The following is an 18,946-nucleotide window of genomic DNA, read 5'->3' as shown; positions in this document are numbered from 1 at the left end:
GGTTTCACATAAGTGAAGACACCTCAAGAGAACACTCAGAGCGAGGGGACATGCACGTCACTCTGAGCTGAGTTATTGACAGATTCCAATTTCGCGGATCAATAACTCATGAACATAACGTTGTAAAAATACAAACAGCATGACTTTACAAGCAAGATAGGCAACGAGTCGTTTTTATCAGAACAGTTCGATACANTGGGGACCTAAATATGTTTCCACAGTCACATGTGGGGACTCGCCTCCCTGATGGGGACCAAATGGAGGGTCCCCATAAGGGGAATCATTAATTTTAGGGTGAAGACTTGGTTAGGTTTAGGGTAAGGGTACCCTAAAATTAATGATTCCCCTTATGGGGACCCTCCATTTGGTCCCCATCAGGGAGGCGAGTCCCCACATGTGACTGTGGAAACATATTTAGGTCCCCACAAGTATAGTAATGCTAGACCACACACACACACACACACACACACACACACACACACACACACACACACACACACACACACACACACACACACAGCAATGACACAGCTTCTTTCTCCCAGTCAACAGAGGGAGCCACCTGAGTGTCGCTGTGATTATCTGTATGAGGCGCCATTATAGAGAACAGACTGTTCAAACGAGATGTGTTTGATCAGTGCAGCACTAGAAAATATTCTCAAATTGAGCATGTGACCAGAATAAAAAATCCATGTTTGAGATAATCCTGGTAGTAAATGACAACCCTGATGGATAGTTTGCCTTAATAAATGAAGATTGCACGGATTAGAGTGTATGAATGCCTTTTCCTATAATGAAATAATGTGCATAAATATAGCTTTGGCCCTTTTTTCCAGTGCAGGATTTGTGCTTAGACACTCCTGATGTGATACAAGCTCAGACATGTCCTGGATTAAATTAAAATCCTACAATGTGTTAATATATTTTTATTTTATATGTACTGTCACATTTACATGTATAAGAACCTTTTCTTTAAAATCCACGAATGATGAAATAATAATAGTAGGGGATGTAAATGCAGGAACATCACTGCTGTTTAATCTTTTTTATTATAAAGCAGTCCTTCTCGACTAAAGCCATTCTTTGAACATCATTGCATTGTATCAGCCACGTCTCAGCTCTCTGTCCAGGTTTGGCCTGTTTGTGAAAGTGGGTGTGCAGACCTTGATACTGTGTCCCCACATTCACATGCTGACGTATGCACCCTGCTGCAGGCAGATACAGTGGTTTATCGGCGCCATCGACCCTCTTCACTTCAGCGATCACATCCCCTCTCCTTCTCTTCTCTCAAGCACTCAGTCCCCCCTCCCCCTCTTTTACCTGGGCTTGTCACCAGCCTTCAATCTCTGAAACATCCAGGTTTCATTTTCCAGTGAGTGTCATCTCTCCTGCCCCATCACTACATGTCAACAGTCTGTCTCTTTCTCTGCCCCTCCATCTGTTCATACAGGAGCCACAAGACTAGAAGCTTTTTCTGACATAACACCCCTCCCTCTTCTCTCCATCCTTTCTCCCTCTGTCTCTCCCCCTGCATCCCTCCATCTATCCATGGGGATGGGTTGGTGAAAAAGCTGCAGGGGGGAGGAAGCTGGTTAGTCATCAAAGCAGCTAACACTGGCAGGCAAACCCTGCTGCTGCAACGCCACAAACGCATCGACACGTTCTTGCATCGACATGAGCATGGGTGGAGGGGATGAAGGGGGTTATATTGCTGCAATGCTTAAGTGATCATTGCTCTGTCTTCCCTGTGTCCCACCCTGTCTTTTTTAAATCAGTACATTGACTATTGCAAGATCGCCTTTCATTTTCATTTTGAAGGGACGGACTGCAGACAACGATGAAGACTTCCACCCGGCTGACTCCTCACCCCCCCTCCCACTCACACAACGCCCCTCCCCTCTCAGGCGGCCTAAAAGCCTGGTACTGGAGGTAACCTTGAGATGTGACGCATTTGCTGCCTGAGCTAATTTAAAAGAACATGACAAGCACCGTGTAAGAATAAAGCCTGTGAAGCATTTTTTTCATTTTACATTTCCGTCTGCCGTCATATACGTGCATGTTTATATTGAATGTCTACATTCATCCTAAACATATTTGTGAGTTTACGTGAAAAAAAGAATGTCAGCCCTTTTCAATGTAGGTCAACTGTTTTCTGTAAATTATAAAAGGCAGTTCAACAGTCTCTCACAGGACATCCCTCTGCAAGCTGCTCCACTTAATGTGACATGTAATAAAATCTTTAAGGTTTAAAATCCTGCAGAATTCCCTAAAGAAACAGAACCAGTCCTCCACCAGCTAATAACCACATTTGAAACGTACTATTTTTGTATTTTTTAATGAATCTCTCCCTCCTCAGTGTCTCTATCCTTCACTCTTCCAGACCCCCACCCTCTGCCCTGCACCACTCCTGCAGCAATATCCTTCCAGTGCTCTCTCCATCCCCTCCTTTATTCCTCCTCCTCATCCTCCCTCTGTTCCTGTCGCTTCTCACAAGTGTCCCAGACATGGACACCCATGGGAGCCTACCTCAAACAGTGCAACCACACACACCCCAAAAAGAAGGAGCGTATCTCCCCCAAACTTACCCACTTTTCTTTTTTAATACAGCTCCACGGACAGGATGTGTACATACCTACATACATGACCCCTTCCTTGGTCTTGGCTGCCGCCTCCTCCATGCCAGCTTTGGTCTTCTCTGCGGCGGCCACCACCCCCTCCTTGGCCATGGAGAACCCCTTCATTAGTACATCCATCTTGGGCGACGAGACGGCTGGGCTAGCCTGCTCCAAACGGGCCTGGTTGGTGCTTACAGTGAGCGTGCAAAAGAGATGATGTGAGAGCGTGTGAGTCTGTGAGTATGCGTGTGTGTGTGTGTGTGTGTGAGTGTGTGTGCCAGTGGCTCCTCCTCCCTTTGGTGCTACAACAGAGGGCTGAGAGGACTGCACAGCAGGGCTACAACACGCAGACTGAGAGGAAGAGGGGGGAGGAAACAGCCGGTATGAACAAGATGGAGAGAGGAGGAGGAGGAGGAGGAGAGATGGCCGGATGCTGCAGCATTTTCAAGTCATGCTGCAACCCCCTCCTCAGCCACACCTCCACCCGTCATCCATCTTTCTCCTGGTGATTCTCAGCCACAGTGCAGCTAGCTGTTTGCATATTTTTGATTGGCAGATTTCTGTGGACACACCTATAGATGCGTAGCCTGTGTACTGTTACATAACCATCAGAGCATCAGCACAGGACGCAAAGAAAATTTCTCACATTAAGTAACCCAATATGTACATCGCTGTTTTATTGTATTCCACTTCATTTATTTAAGAGAAAAAAGGAGATCACCTGCAGCAATTTCCATTTTTATAAGGATAAAGCAAAAATGCTTTGTCATCTCAACCTGAATGAATCACCACTCTCCCCTTCCTCTTCCTCTTCCTCCTCCTCCTCCTTCTCTTCCTCTTCCTTCTTTTCTTCACGTTTATCCCAGACATGCCAACCCAGCAGAACAGCAATTATATGTATGGTTTTGAAGCTATTTTTATTCATTTTAATTAAATAGTTTTTAACCAAATAGTAACCAAACAAAGCCACATCATGGCCACAGAAAAAAAGCTGCTCCATCTATATTTATTTTTGTATTCTGTCTCAGAACGTAGTAACGTGATATATTTGAAACGGTGCCATTTTCAGAAGGGAGGATGTCTCATAGTTTCCGTCTTGTCGTACAGAATCATACTGCCCTCTGGTGGCCGTAACATAAAATACATCATGACACGGCATTTTGATTTACTGATGGTTGTCTTTAGACGTGCTCAAACCTTAGATATCATGTGACCAAACGACTCAATATCAATGCAGCAACGAAATACTACGCGTTACGAGCAGGACTCACCCCTTTTTATTGGATTTTATTGGAAGAACTTTTTGCATGAAAATTCAGCATTTTGTATTGAGGTATATCTAAGATGCTTTGGATAAAAGCTGCAGCTAAATAACATATAGTGTAATGTAAAACATGTCATGTTTTGGATTTTCAAAAAGAGGAACATGTGAAATTAGAATCCATGGCACAATTGCCATGTTAAGGAGTCCTACATATGTTTACCTGCCAATAATAACCTGATTCTGATTCTCATTGATATGAGTGAGTATATTTAGTCATAAAACAGTTCAAGTTAACAAAAAACTGCATGAGAGGAGATGCAATTTGTATTTCATCCCATGTCTACATGTCAGTGTTGTCTCTTGATCGCAATAGTTTTTCATATTACTATAGGGAATGTATATTGAAATAAAACATTGAAATATTATTTCTTTATGAAGAAAACACATTTCCCAGAGAGGAAGATTTTTAAATCACTATCACGGAAACTATTAAAAACTCTCAGGCTTCTTACCCTGCCACCATTACTCTCCTTTGTCACCATTTAATAAATAGAAAACGACATATTGTTAAAAGCTATTAGAGGCTCTTCCTGAAAGATGTCAAAACACTCTGTAAAACAAAGGGCACTAGAAATGTTGCTCACCGTCCCTCCAGTTTTTTTCTTCCGAGTTACAAACAAACATCTCATTTGTGATCTTACAACAGTTCACTCAACCGTTTGGTTTTAAGAAAACATTTATTCACATTGATATAAGCACATTTGTGAGTGCGTTTTTACATACTGTATTTGTGCATTTAGGTAAATCTCTATGTGTGCATCTTTTGCTTTCTCACAAGCATGCTTAGTGTTAAAACTCATACGATTGTGAATGCCTTTTATGTACTAAAAGAAACATCAGTTCTGCATTTTCATTTGATTATTTTTTGTACAATTTCCCTTTGATTTAAGAGAGACAGAACTAAAACAAACTGAAAAAAAGAGAGAAAGAAAAACCCAAATCGAAATCAGGTTTAGCAGCGGACGGATACATTTGACAGGTAATATTGAGCTTATGAACACATAGCATTCTCACACTCAGTTAGTATCTCACATACTAGTCTAGGCTACAACACTATCTCACATTCCTGAAGAGTTTCCTCCTCCTCCTGTTCCTTTTTTTATCCTTCCATAACTTAACCCCTTTTCCTTTTTACTCCTGTGCTTTTGTCCATTTCTTCCTTTACATGTCCTCCTCTTCTTTCCCCTCCTCTTTACTCCTGGACGTTGAGGATCTGTGAAGACAGTCCTTGGTGCCAGTTCTTCAGCTTGGCAAAGCGGGGACCTTTCACCTCTGACTCAAACTTCTCTCTGGTGGGGAAAGCATTTACAATTTTAAAGGAATAGTTTGCTATTTAGTTAGAGGAGAAATGTGATAGCACTATTTAGTTTGTACACTTAATATGAAGCTACTGCCAGCAGCTGGTTAGCTTGGTGTAAAGATTAGCTTCTCAAAACGTCAAAAATAATCTAAAGCTGTTTTTGTCAGTGACCAGTAACTTCCTGGATTCTCTGCAGGCTACATGGCGTGTCGTTCTTACCTCGACTTCGCCAGGGCCTCCTCATCTGGGTCTTGCACTGCATGGAAAATAAACATTTGGTAAGGTCAAAGAAAAACCTAACGAGACAATAAGCAGTAATGAGAGGATATCAGAGTCCGAACAAAAATTGTGGAGAGTTCCAAAAATATTAAAAGAGAAGGTAGGAAAAGACAAAAGGAGGAAAGAAGAAGTTTGTGTACTGACGGTATTCAGTTCCAGTGATGTGGGCCAGCATCCTGAAGCTCTTGGACTGCAGATTGGCAGCACGACGAGCCCATTCAGACATACTATCGTTCGTATCTCCTAATGGCCTGATCACTGCCTGGTAAACTGGAGATGCACAGTCTACCACGGGGTCCTTGATGGGCAGAGATCCACTGCAGGACACACAGTACTGTTAGAGCTCTGAGTAGTGTGAACTGTATTTAAAGCCAACTAATATGTTAGATGATCATAAAGTACTAAATGCCCAGGATGTAAGATCATCTACAACTGAAGAGTTGATATTACTTTTTTTGTCCTGTAAATATAATGTATGATGTCCTTTATTGTTTTATGTTTCATGTGGAACCTATATGCTGCAGGTCTCCCTTGAAAAATAGATCTATGATCTTAATGGGACCAATCTGATTAAATAAAGGTTTGAAATGAAATGAACTTTATGTTTTTGTTTTGTTGGTTTTTGGCAGTGGTGAATTGAGTACTCAAATCTTATTGTTAGAGAAAAGTAGCAATAACCGTATGTTACAAGTAAAAGTATCTTTAATATATATATATATATATAAAGTATATTTAACATTTAACTTTAGTCAATGCATAACAGATACAGTATAAGCATTATATCTAAAATAACAAAAGGAAAAATACTATTAATACTTGTTTTTAACGTGTTTTTTATTAAGTCAGAAGCAACTTAAGCTATTTTAAAAATCATACAAGTATTGCCTTTGAATGTATTGAAGTTGAGGCTAAAAATGGAAAGCACAAGTCAACTCGACTTAATTAAATGTCCATTAATGTTTTAGGTGTCTTGCCTCAGGTGTATTTTTCTAAATGGCTAAATAATTTATCAAATTTAAGAGCCATTTGGAGCCATTATTTCCCAACACTAATGGCCGACAACTTGATACCTTACATTGTTATTTCTATTCAAATAATACAATTACCAAGCTAGAATGTTGTAGTAGTCAAATAAAAATCCTGATTATTAAAATGTGTGCTACTTCGATTGGTGACTTCCAAATAATGTCTGCTATTATTTTTTTTGGGCAACCAGTGCCTTTATTGTAGAGACAGAGTTGAAATGGGGAGACAGAGGAAATGACATGCGGCAGATGGACCTGAGCTGGATTCGAACCCGGATCCTCTATACTGTACATGGGCCCAATGTTGGCTATTCTACACCTTTTTGTTATTAATAGCTTTATTAAACCAGATTGTATTACATTATGGGCTGTTATTACTCTTAGATCAATAATTGCATTGTTGCTTCTTGTTGCCATAAACTTCACGTTTAAGATAACTGTGAACAGTAGATATTGAACCGAGATTACAAAGCAACAAGACTGGATAGTGCCTTTTTTGGTATTCTTCAATGAGTGTTAGAAAAGTGAGTCGGTACCGGTCTAGCAGACATGTTTCAAAAACTTGAGATTTGATACTCAGAACATTCCCATGCCATGAACTCCCATCAGGTTCCCGAAGCTGTGATGATACTGGCTGCTTCAAAAGAAAACCTGAACTCATCTCACACTCTCACACTTTCACCAAAGTACCTATAAGTACTTCTAGATAGGAAAATGAACTCCTGGTTAGTGAGTTTGAACATGACATCATACTCGGACACAAGAAAAAACACTTCAAAATGGACAATAAGATGCTGTGGTATTTGTCAACATTTTCCACAGTATTATTTATTATTATATTAATTCTAATTATATTAATATTATAATAGTTCAGGGATATTAGTTAAGGGGACACAAGGAGCAATGCACAAGCTGTTTTTAAATTATAAGACAAATGCGAGGAGAGGCGGGACAGAAAAGGAGCGCTGCTGTACTTACGACAAGGGGGAGCCCACCTCTTCGCTGAGGTCATAACCAGAGAGGAAGGATGGGGGGGGAAGGTGGAGGACAGCACAGGTGTGGTAGGTTGTTTGTTTTTTTGGTTGTGGATGGAATGAGCAGAGGAAAGTGGGTGAAAAGCACAAAGGAGTACGGGGCACGGACAAAGACAACATGGAAAAGCCCGCGCATTGGGTAAAGTAGAGTTGTAGCAGCATAGGCTAAGAGGTAGGCTTACATGATTTAAAGCTGCTTTTCAGGAGATGGGTCCAAAAAATGGTTTTCAATCGAAAAACACCAACAACATATTTTCTCACTTCTGACTGCTACTGATATCTAGCATATCTTTGGAATTGAAACAAAAAAGCTTCCTGGATTATATATAGATAAAACAGGTTTGTGTCAGTTTTATATATTTCAACTTTCTGTAATTCTTCGGGATATTCTTATACAATTTGTTCACAACCCACATAATCAGTTCGCATTTCCACACAATCATAAGCCAGGACACATGTCGTAGAGTAAAGAATGACAAAGTCTGCATCGGTAGGAGGTCTTGGTGGATGGGTTGTTCTGAAATCACAGGACTTTTACCTAAACCACACCAACTAAGAGGATGTCAACGCAGGTGCTTGCACATGATCACTGATCACTCCAATGAAAACGCCCAAAAGTTACAAACTTTCCGTGAGATATCATTCAAACTGCTGTATGAAGTTACGTTGCAATTTTCCATGCTGAATAGAAAGGTAATGAGCCTCAGCAAATGTTCTATGAGAATAAGACCAGGATTAGAGTTTCGGCAAAAAATATCAAAGAAAATCTGCAAATGACATCCCAGAATAAATGGCTTAATACCAGTAGCAGGAAGTGAGCGAGTAAGTATGTTTTTTTGTAATTTGGGCAATCATATCCCTTAATTCCTTAACAAGCGGGTCATGTGATGTGAAGTGTGTGAGTGCAAAGAGCTCATTAATCTGGAGAGAGGATTATTTAGGTTGTGTGACCTCACCTGTCGTGCCCTTTAGTCTGCGACTGCCCTGCGATGGCGTCCATGATGGCGTCCTGTGAGTACATGCTGATTGGTGTGTTGTACTGGGCGTGAACAATGGTGGCCTTTCCACCCGGACCCCTCACCTCAATGGGCTTGTGGGTGGACAGGGCCGAGTCTTTCAGAGCAATGGGGTTGAAGCTGGGGGTGTACTCCACACTGTCAGTGTTGAGTGGGGTCGGAGGTCAGTGAAGGGGGTGGAGAGGTTTCAGGTGTAGATGAGAGGTTGAAGGATAGGGGAGGAGGGGGGGAATTGAGAGAAAAGAAAAGGGAGAAAGCACCAAAGTGAAGGAAACTGGGTGGACGTGTATTAATGCTGCTGACAGACAGGCTGGGCTGGTGTACTGCTCAATATTCACTTTTGGAGACCTACTGTACCTAACATAGACTCAAATACACAGACCAAATCACATCACACTTTGTAGCTGTGTCCCAGGTCCATACTGCTCAGACAATATAAACCTTTTTCAGAATTTCACACTCAAATTGTTCAAATTAAGCAGGTTTAAGATGCTTTATCTTCACCACAGGTATTTAAAAAAAAAAAAAACACGCAGCAGAAACATAGAGGCATTTTGGAAACACATTTCTCTTTCTCCATGTTAAAGCCTCTACGTATGAAATTTGTTCCTAACTTTGCACACACAAAATAATTTGTATATGATTTTAATATATCAACTTTCACTTGGATTGTCTAATATTTCTACAAAAAAAGACTCTTCAGAATAATTACAAAGTGGATATATCACTCCCAGCATTTACTGTGACTTAGCTTATGGAACATTTAACTACATGATACAATGTTATCATATATATCCATGCAGTGTGGAATAGGGACAGAGGCTTCATCCATTACATGAGGCTAAACTACTATTTTGTACATGACAAAATACAAGCTATTTCTAGAAGGAGAGGCCAAAATTGCTGACATACCAGTCCACAAAACCACAAACATGCTAATGTAACACACCCAAACAGATGAATATCTGCATATTTCAAATGAGCCAGCAAAATACTGTACACACGCTGAAAATGATGTTTTACTGATACTGCCAAACATGACACACAAAACACCACATGCATTTACACACACGGTAATATACTGCGGTCCATTCAGAAAAGTAAATACAGTAAATGCTATAGACTAAAGGAGTTGGAAAACATCATATATCATAGTGGAGTACTAAATAATCATTGAGTACTGAAGTAAAGTAGAAATCACTAACAGTGTTTTTTGGATGGATGGATGGAAACAGCAGCAGTACTAACAATAGTTAATTTATATTTGAGTGTTGTATGTCTTTTAAAAAATGGACCTTGAGTCTCTTCAATAAAGCTGATTGATGTTCACGATAGATTTTGGAGTTTTGGAGCTAATGTTGCTATCTGATTACACTGGCTACAATATGCTGGGTTTTAGAGTTGGATCATTTCGTATCTCTACTGTAGCTTAGTTCTACCAAAGCTTTACATTTAAAATATATTTGGCCTTGACAAAATACTTTTCCAACGTACAAAACTAAATATCATTCATCTTCAAGCAGAAATATCTATCTATGAACGTACTACTACGGATTGTGTTAAATAGATGAAAGGAAGTATAGTCGAAGGAAAAGTAAAACAATCTTTCACAATTTACTCAATTAAAGCAGCAGCAAGTTCAAACTTTCCTGAAGATCTGTACTTGAGTATATGTAAAGAGTTACTTTTCACTTGTATTCTGTTAATAACATGAACAAACAAACTTCATGCTCATGACTGCATGTTGGACATGACTTCACTCCACACCCAAATCTCAGAAAAAGAATACTCTCTCTAATGATGTATCCTCATGCACATCAAATACTCGAGACATGTGGCGGTACTGACTTTGCAGCTGTGTTTGCGATAACCTGAAACACACCAGGGAGGAACAGACAGACAAACAGACAGATAGAGAGGAGGAAAGAGTGTCAAAAATGACCAGAGGGTATTTTGGTGATAACAATGGCACTGTGTGTGCAGAGGAAACTATTCAACTACAACACTATGCTGTAATCCCATGTACAGGTTAAAATAGCAGCTGTTTGTCATCACTGGGATATTTCCCAGCGTCCCCTGCATCATCGGTGACTGACAAGAGCAGAAGCATCGCGATCACATGACACAGAGACACATTTAGCACAGAACAGCCACAAATAAACACCGCTACAAAAACACATCCATACCACCTGTGTCACAACTGCAGCCAAGAAGACGTGTAATAATTGAACCTTTCATTTGCCTTTACTAGGAAATCTCAGATCCTGTAGAACCAGTTCAAAAGGTGCCGTGTGTTTGTTTTTCAAATATTATTACAAGGAAGAGTTTGGGCCAATGTTTTCTTAATATTGCAAGAGAGTACATTCGGCCTTCTCGGAGGTTTGCGCTGTCCGAGTGCACTCTTGGTTAAATTATTTGTAATTCCTTCCTGGTTGAAAAGCTACTTAAATCAGCCCTTATCTCTGTAATCTACAGGTTTGCTGTGTGCAAATGTTTTCTGCGATCACTTTAAAGGTTGCTTAAATGTATTTGGTATGTGTGCCTGACAGTTTTCGCTGCTATTCTTGGACAAGCTCTCCCTGTAAATCAGTGTAAATGTGTTCAGTTTCACTCTACCAACGCAGTAATGGGAGTGCAACACATCAATCAGTGGAATAGAACGTACAGTAGTATATGGATGGGTTCGGGGTATAGTTGGTGAGGTGGAACGTGCTCGGCAGCACCTCACACGTGGGGTATCTCAGGTTTGGCAGGGGGGCATCCTGGGGATTCAGGATGACGATGTGTAACCGGAATGGAACGTTCCCCCAACAGCTGCTCTCTCCTGTGCGCGTGCGTGCGTGCATGTGTGTGTGTGTGTGTGTGTGTGTGTGTGCTTGGTGAGGTGGGGTTGCTGGCATGATACTGGCGTCATCGTCACCTGACTTACCATTGGCCTTTACTGTAAAGCAGCTCAGCTCCAGAAGGGAAACACATTAGGAAAGACTGATATCTGGGTGTGACATAGGTCAGAATCAAAGCAGATCGCATCCTTAATTAACATCTAGTATTTCACGGCTTCACCATACCCATGCCATACCCCTGAGGAGAGTCCCCCTAAAACTGTGGCCTCAACTTAACTCCCACTGACCTTTACTCAGTACAGCACACAGTACAGTCGTGATAAAGGCACTGATGATTTGGCAATTCAAGGTGAAATGACTTTGTATTGTGAAAGAAATAACCTAGTAAACAGTTTTTCTTGTTAACAAATTGTGCGTGTAATGAAGCCCTACTATATACATCCTATTGTATTGTTGCTCTTATTTGTTCCTTCACCTTTTTTAGGCCTCAAACCACAAAATGTACGATAGTGGCCTTACAATGGGACTCTAGTGTCAAAACGTCACCTTCCTGTAACCTCGCCAGCAATTTAACCAAGCTTCACACGCAAGTCCGAGCTTATTTAGATATAATTGTATTTAAAACTCAGAGGACGGATAAATACGCAAGATAAAAAGCCTCAAAAATGGAAATCAGAGAGTTGAAACAGCAAAAAGGTTTCTCTAAAAAGAAAATTTGCAACATCATCTCCCTGTTTTCATTCCTGTAGCCGGATCTCTTGTCACTCTGTCACCTGGATGCCAGCCAGGTATGTTTGTGTGTACTCTCCCAAAATAGCACAACGTGTGAGAGGAATGACTGATGGGATACCGATGGAAGTTTCTGAGTATATTTCCTCATTTAGGCACAGTTAATGTGAGGTTAACTGGGGATGTGAGGTGCTTTTGCTTCAGTGAAAAGTAGTACTTTAGTTAAGTGTCATTACGTCAGCTGGTGTTTGGTTTTGGTGTTATCACGGAAGGAGTTACATCTTCTTCTCCTAGTATTTAAAAACTGTAAGGTAACCTACCACAGTGATGAAACTCCCAAGGAAGCTGTCGACCCCTGTCCTAAATTGCCCTGCATCATCATCATTTCTCTGAGAGTTTCAGCAGAGTAAAGGCCAACTGGGGAATTGTACTGTCCCGCCTGGCCGGGTGGAGATAGGGCAGATGGTGAGGAGGAGGCAGAGGTTTTGACCGGGGTCGATAGGAGATCGGGGTCTTTTTTACCAACTTGGAGCATTTGAACTTCCTCTCCAAAATGTTTAGGCCCGACCTCTAAATCCTTAAAAGATGAGAAGAGGTCAAGATCGGTATAAAAGAAACGTTTAAAGTGAAACGAGAGTAAAGGCATCAGCTTCCGTCTTCATATTCCTTTCTTTTGGATTGCTGACCTTTGACCTCTGCATACTAGGCCTTCCTGCTGTTGCAATATGAATATTTGACACTAGAGGGCAGCAGGACACTGGTGAAGATTATCACAAACAATCGTACATAACAGGCATGACAGACACATTTACGAACATGAACAAATATGCAGTTTTACAGCCGCAAATGTTTGTGTTGATTAATATTTTCGGTCATTCTTTTTTTGTTTCTCTTTTTACCTTCTGATGGGGGATGACTGGCATGGGAGAGTCCATTCTTGGAGTTGAAAAAGCTGCTGCACGTCTTGATCTGGAAATGAAATGACAAAATAGCCATTTAAAATATAGCACCATATTTCACCACTTTGTATTGGATAATTTAAAGGCATTTTACAGTCAATAAATAACATATCATGAGAACCAATTTATGTATATATTTGTAGGTGCACTAATTGATTTAGCTTCTCTGTGTTATTTCTTAGGGGAATATCCAGTACCTAAAATTAGCTTGTTCTACTTAAGTTTAACGGACAGGGAAAGTGTGCTGGTTGTTTACTTCTGCATGGTGAGTGCCAGTGTGTTGGAGGCAGACTTGATCTTGTTCTGGGCGTCCATGTGCGTCATCCCCTCGGTGGTGAACCCATCGATGGCTGAGATGATGTCGCCCTGGGCCAAGCTGCCGCCCACCGCCTTGCTCCCCGGAGTTATCTATGGAGGGGCCAAGAGAGCAGGTCACATTGGGACCCCTGACTCCGCAGGAAACAAACAAGCAACTGGAAAATGTGTACAGATACACATGACAGATTGGAGGGATAGTTAGGAGTAATTTGCCATTGATGAATGAAAACTAAGAAATACTTTCCCTCTGCAATTCAGCAACTCACTGTACATACTATGGTAGATGTGTAGATGCTCAATAAACAACCCTCAGAGGTTTTCTATAAAAAGAGTGGAACTCATTTCTTTATTCCAGTATTTAATCTGTCTCTACAGATAAAACCAAGGCTGCCTGAGCCTGAAATCAATAAGAACAAGTTTTTAACTCTTTTCCATTCTCATACAATGATATTTAGCGGAGTCCTAATGCTGGCCACAAAGCCAGACTTTAGCGCTTAAACTACACGGAGAGAGACTCTGAGAGAGCCCAGAGGCCTGGGGCATACAGCATGAGGTCTTGATTTACAGTCGACTCGCTAAAGAGTTAAAAATAAGCAACGCCGCTGATGACCCTGCTGAGCCCCCCTTCACCCCCCAAACATACTCACCTGCTACTGACATTCATGCAACACTTCCTTGAATAACGTAAACTCTTCTACAATCCACACTTTATCAACATCATACCACTTATTGGTTCTACTTTTTCTGGTGTCAAAGAAATGCGTCCTCGATACTCCTGTCAAACTTTGTCTGCTTTTTGAACAGAATGTCTTCCTTTGAATTACATTCCTTGTCTGTATGGGTATACATGTGTGTGAGTGTGTGTGTATGAGAGTGTGAAAAGCAGTTAAGTTAAGCTTAAGGTACAAAAGAAATCTTCATATCTGCCTCTGGGTATTTAAACCTGCATGAAAAACTGTCATGCATGTGTTCAAGAGCCACTTCAAATATAACTGACGAGAAACAGGAAATGGATATGGGGACTCACTCTTTAAACATTTTCTTTTAATTCATTGCTTTCAAGAGCAAACATTTATTCAATTTTTATGCAAGTTTTCTTTTTAAAATTGTTTCTCGCAGGTGTTCTATCTAAAAATATGTGTTATATTAATACGTCTCTATATTGTTCTACTTGGACCACAGACATGCTTCTTCTTCTTCTTTTTGATGGTGTCCATACAGCTGTTTAGACTCAAGACAGATACAAAGATTCAAGATTGAATTGATTCCTAGAATTTCAAACAAGAAAATCCCACTAAGAGTCATACAAAATAATTGGATAGTGGCAAAAGAGTTAGGTGTGTCACTTATTTAATGCACATTGCTTCAGCTTGGCTAACAAGATGTCAGAAATACACTTTCTGCATTCCTCTTTCCTGTCTTAGTTCTTGGGAAAAAAGCCATCTGAAATACCAAACCGCAGTGGTGTTACGTCAAACTGTAATGGCACCCCAAGTAGCCATGTCAAGCTGCCATGTTTTGTCTTTACCAGTCAGACCACAGGATGAAACTAAATCCAATGAAACAAAGCCACAGTGGACACAAATCCCCCCCCCCGGTTGCCTAAGACTAGGGGATCAGAGGAGGATGACCTAACACAATCAATATAAAGCAGGCAGCTGAGCATCAATCTGGACTAACAGCTAGCGTCCAAACTGTTCTCTCAGGTGAGCGTCCCCTCCCCTTCTTTCTTCTCATCCCCTGAAACTCTCAAATCCTCCATCCATCCTTCACAACAACACTGATCTCATGAGCTGTTTAGGTAAGGTGACTATAAGGGAGGAATAAAGCTTACTTAAGATAACACAAGCTGCCATTAGCCTCCCTGTTTCTTCCAGCCCCATTACCAACCCTCTTCATTTGTCCACCTCTCCTCCAGTGCTATTTAAAGGAAACCCTTTAAATACACCAGCAGTCCTGCCAGTGTGAGAGAGAGAAACCCAGGCGCTCTGCTGCAGAGGTTAAAACTCATTTATTTGGAATTGTATTTCCCCCTTTTTCCTTAAATTCCAAAAATCATATGCTGATAATCTTTATGTGAACTTGTGGTTCATAAGGTTTTATGTACATATTAGAAAGAAAAGTACTATGTTTGTTGTCATTTGCGAAAGAAGAAACCGATCTTAACTTTGTTGTCCTATAGATGTTAAAATAAGTCAATTTATCTCAACATCATTAAAAGCCCTCGAATGAATGATTTGACTGTGATGAGCCAAAAAGTAGTTAAACGTATTCATGATTAATGTGATTATGAAGTAAGATGGGGGATTTTAAGCGTGGCTGTAATGTGATCAAAGTAAATATCATACCTATTTATCAAGGGTAAGAAAATTCTGTAAAATTGGCCAAATGCAGCAGCTCCTCTCCTAAAACTATTCCAGTCTTTCCACTGCTGCTCTATTCTTGAAATCTCTCTGGACTTTATATCTGAGCCTCCCTGTCATCATCACGAACAGCAACATTGCATAACCAATGCGCAGCCACTGCTCTATACACACAAATACAGTGCCGAATGAAATGACACAAGCTTAAACATGCAAGAGATTATTGCCAAACAAGGTGGAAAGGTGATTCAAAAACTGAGCTAAATACATTTTAAAAGCATACAACAACAAAAAACGTTACAACTTAATTTCCTTCTTTTCTTTTTACTGCAAATCATTAAAAGGGTGTGCGCTTTAAGCTGTAACATTTATAAAATGTGATTTTTTTTAAGGTTATGTTGTTACATCATTGTATATGTTGTTTGAGTACATCCATTTGCCAAAGTCAGGCAATCAGGTTACCATGTTCAACATCTTGAGTTTGAAATAATTCCAGATCACAATGTTAAGCATGTTTTGACACAGTTAATAGTCAGTTTGCAATTTTTTTGTGCCATACCTCCTCAATGTGGCTTTTTTGTTGTTGTTGCTTAATCTTTATTTCTAAGTTTGTCACAGCAGTCTGACTGTCCTTACCCTGGAGATGGTGAGTGGCATGTTGAAGTCCTTTCCTCCGTGTAGTCTGAAGCCCCATGGAGCAGGGCCATTCAGAGTCACTGTGTACGAACTCATCTTGGGTCAAACGTCAACACTCCTCCCGCTAACAACTCCTGCTTGCTGTGTGTTTTCTCCTCCTGGTGCTGTGTTCCCGTCCTCCACTGATATCCTTTTGTCCCGGTCGGCCTCGGTGGTAGCTTCTTCTCCGTCAGGCCTGGTTTATCTTCCTGTCTGCTCCCAGCTCTCAGGACAAACAGCCTGGGGTGGTGTTGGTGTGGGGTGGGTGGGTCAGGTGCTGTGGGACCTCTGTGACACACACACAGGCATGCATTGGTGCACACAAATACACATACGTGAAGATAGTCATACACAGAATGCAAGTTCAGAGCAAAGTTGAGCCACTGAAGAAAAACAGTACATATTTTCTGATTAGATCATCCTCAATTTCAAACCAAAAATGCCCTAGACAAACCTCACAGTTTAGAAAGTGCAAACTCCAAAAGGTCAACTTTAAAGTTAATAACAAGAGAGAGGAGTTTCTTGCCTGCAGAGTTGCTGAGGGCGAGGGACAGACAGCCTAAGAATAGTCGAGGTGAGCATAGACACAGAGGCCCTGGCCCTTATAAGGCTTGTAACCCGAAGCCCCAGAATGCTTCACTGCCGATTCACATCGCCAATATAGACCCCTCTTACTGCAACACATTCTCCCTCTCTCTTTCTCCCTCTCTTAGTGCTATCAGTTCATGCTGCTAGCATCCTATTATCTATAATCAGCCTGTGTGCACTGATGTCACTCACTTTTCACTTTTCACAATCATTCATTCTGCTCGAGAGAAGGAAACAACAAATTACCAGCTGTGTTACCCTGGAAACACTCGCACGAGGCTGCTCCTGTTTTGTGTGCGTCTGTGTTAACGTGTGTGTATAAGCAATTCAATTAGCAACTAACCAGAGCATTTAAGGTCAAGTGAACATTGACACTGTGTGATAGATCCGGACAGACTTTTCTTTCTATTCATATTCCGATATATCAGATAGACACTGAAATTGAGAAGTTTGTGCACCTGTGTTGTTCAAAACACCTGATTTTACAGAGTTACAAGAGATGGCCTTTGATCCCTGAGCAGGTTCGTAATGATGATACACTTGAATAGCTTTTCTGGTTTCACATTTATACTTGTTTCTTTGTTGCAGAGGGTTATGGTGGATAAGAAGATGCCACTGTCCGCTAGTTAAAGCGAAGACTGTAAAATTAGCTTAGCATAACGATATCAAAGCGGAACAGCTAGTTTCTGTCAAATGTTGAAAAAATGTGTTTGCATCAATCATTTGTCCCTTTTTCTTGTGCAAGCAATATAATATGTTTGTGCTAAGCTAATAGCCTTGTAGTTTCAAAGTTGTTGTAAACACATGAAACAGGTCAATCTTCTCATTTTAACTTTAAAGTGGACCGATCATGCTATATTTGAAACATATATTGTAGGGCCATACCTATATAAAACATGTAGGCCTAGGTTTTTTTTCAAAATACCAAACAGATCATGCATTTTTACGGAGCCCCCTAGGGGACATGGAGAAGAAAAAAAAAAAGAAAAAAGAAAAATTGTTTTGCGAGATCTCGCAAAAACCTTTACGAGATATCGCAAAACCTTTGCGAGATCTCGCAACACTTTTGCGAGATCTCGCAAAACCGCTTGCAGTTTGTAGACGGTCCCTAAGCACTCCTCTCCCTCCTCAAGCTGCAGATTGTGACCAATTCTTGATGTTTAGCTCGGATGACGGCGCGTATCGAACTGTTCTGATAAAAACGACTCTGTAGCTCGTGGTCTATCTTGCTATGATTGTAAAGAGTTATTGATCCGCGAAATTCGAATCAGTCAATAACTCAGCTCAGAGGGAAGTGCATGTCCCCTCGCTCTGAGTGTTCTCTTGAGGTGTCTTCACTTATGTGAAACCCTTTATATATACAGTCTATGTGTGAAACCCGTGCCTATTGCCAAGCACTGATGTTATATCTTTATATTTAAGGCCAAGCTCAAAGTATCTCGCAAAACTTTTCATTTAGCTCAATGTACTTCCTGGTCAGTTCGGCTGCTACGGCAACACAGAAACCACAACAATGGAGCGGTTCATCGATTTTACTTTGAGTTTATATATGTATATATAAAGGGTTTCACATAAGTGAAGACATCTCAAGAGAACACACAGAGCGAGGGGACATGCACGTCTCTCTGAGCTGAGTTATTGACAGATTCGAATTTCGCGGATCAATATCATGAACATAACGTTGTAAAAATACAAACAACATGACTACAATCATAGCAAGATAGACAACGAGCTACAGAGTCGTTTTTATCAGAACAGTTCGATACGCGCCGTCATCTGAGCTAAACATCAAGAATTGGTCACAATCTGCAGCTTGAGGAGGGAGAGGAGTGCTTAGGGACCTTCTACAAACTGCAACGGGGTTTTGCGAGATCTCGC

The 18,946-nt window shown here is 40.9% G+C and overlaps 2 protein-coding genes across 4 annotated transcripts in view; both read right to left on the bottom strand.

The window, feature by feature from the left end:
• Positions 1-3,094, bottom strand: part of sncgb (synuclein, gamma b (breast cancer-specific protein 1)) — an 8,733-nt gene extending 5,639 nt beyond the window's left edge. The window contains exon 1 of the mRNA XM_010777682.1: positions 2,633-3,094. Within this exon, the coding sequence (XP_010775984.1) occupies positions 2,633-2,753 (121 nt within the window). The 5' untranslated portion in view covers positions 2,754-3,094. The remainder of the gene's footprint in view (positions 1-2,632) is intronic.
• A 1,503-nt stretch (positions 3,095-4,597) lies between these two features.
• On the bottom strand, positions 4,598-17,043 carry ldb3b (LIM domain binding 3b). 3 transcript variants are annotated; one of them, XM_010777650.1, is made up of 10 exons: positions 17,007-17,043; positions 16,442-16,768; positions 13,381-13,532; positions 13,065-13,134; positions 10,442-10,464; positions 8,534-8,731; positions 7,522-7,545; positions 5,663-5,835; positions 5,459-5,495; positions 4,598-5,228 (listed from the first exon to the last, which is right to left on the bottom strand). In XM_010777650.1, the coding sequence occupies exons 2-10, from the start codon at positions 16,535-16,537 to the stop codon at positions 5,132-5,134; spliced, it is 870 nt and encodes a 289-aa protein (XP_010775952.1). In that variant the 5' UTR covers positions 16,538-16,768; positions 17,007-17,043; the 3' UTR covers positions 4,598-5,131. The 3 variants fall into 3 exon arrangements, with proteins under 3 accessions (XP_010775952.1, XP_010775953.1, XP_010775954.1); XM_010777651.1 differs by lacking the exon at positions 17,007-17,043 and adding an exon at positions 16,940-16,959; XM_010777652.1 differs by lacking the exon at positions 7,522-7,545.
• Positions 17,044-18,946: the final 1,903 nt, after the last annotated feature.

The sequence above is a fragment of the Notothenia coriiceps genome, unplaced genomic scaffold (assembly GCF_000735185.1).
Source record: "Notothenia coriiceps isolate Sejong01 unplaced genomic scaffold, NC01 NC01_scaffold00018425, whole genome shotgun sequence".
Lineage (NCBI taxonomy): Eukaryota > Metazoa > Chordata > Actinopteri > Perciformes > Nototheniidae > Notothenia > Notothenia coriiceps.
The sequence above is the reverse complement of the archived record's forward strand: the minus strand, read 5'-3'. Positions and strand labels throughout refer to the sequence as shown.

Bases quoted from the DNA above. Each gene is read 5' to 3' on its own strand.
- ldb3b (XM_010777650.1), bottom strand. From the start codon at position 16,537: ATGAGTTCGTACACAGTGACTCTGAATGGCCCTGCTCCATGGGGCTTC. The intron at 13,533-16,441 runs GTAAGGACAGTC...GCCCCTCCATAG, and splicing joins TGCCACTCACCATCTCCAGG to ATAACTCCGGGGAGCAAGGC. The intron at 5,229-5,458 runs GTAAGAACGACA...TTTCCCCACCAG, and splicing joins GAGGCCCTGGCGAAGTCGAG to AGAGAAGTTTGAGTCAGAGG.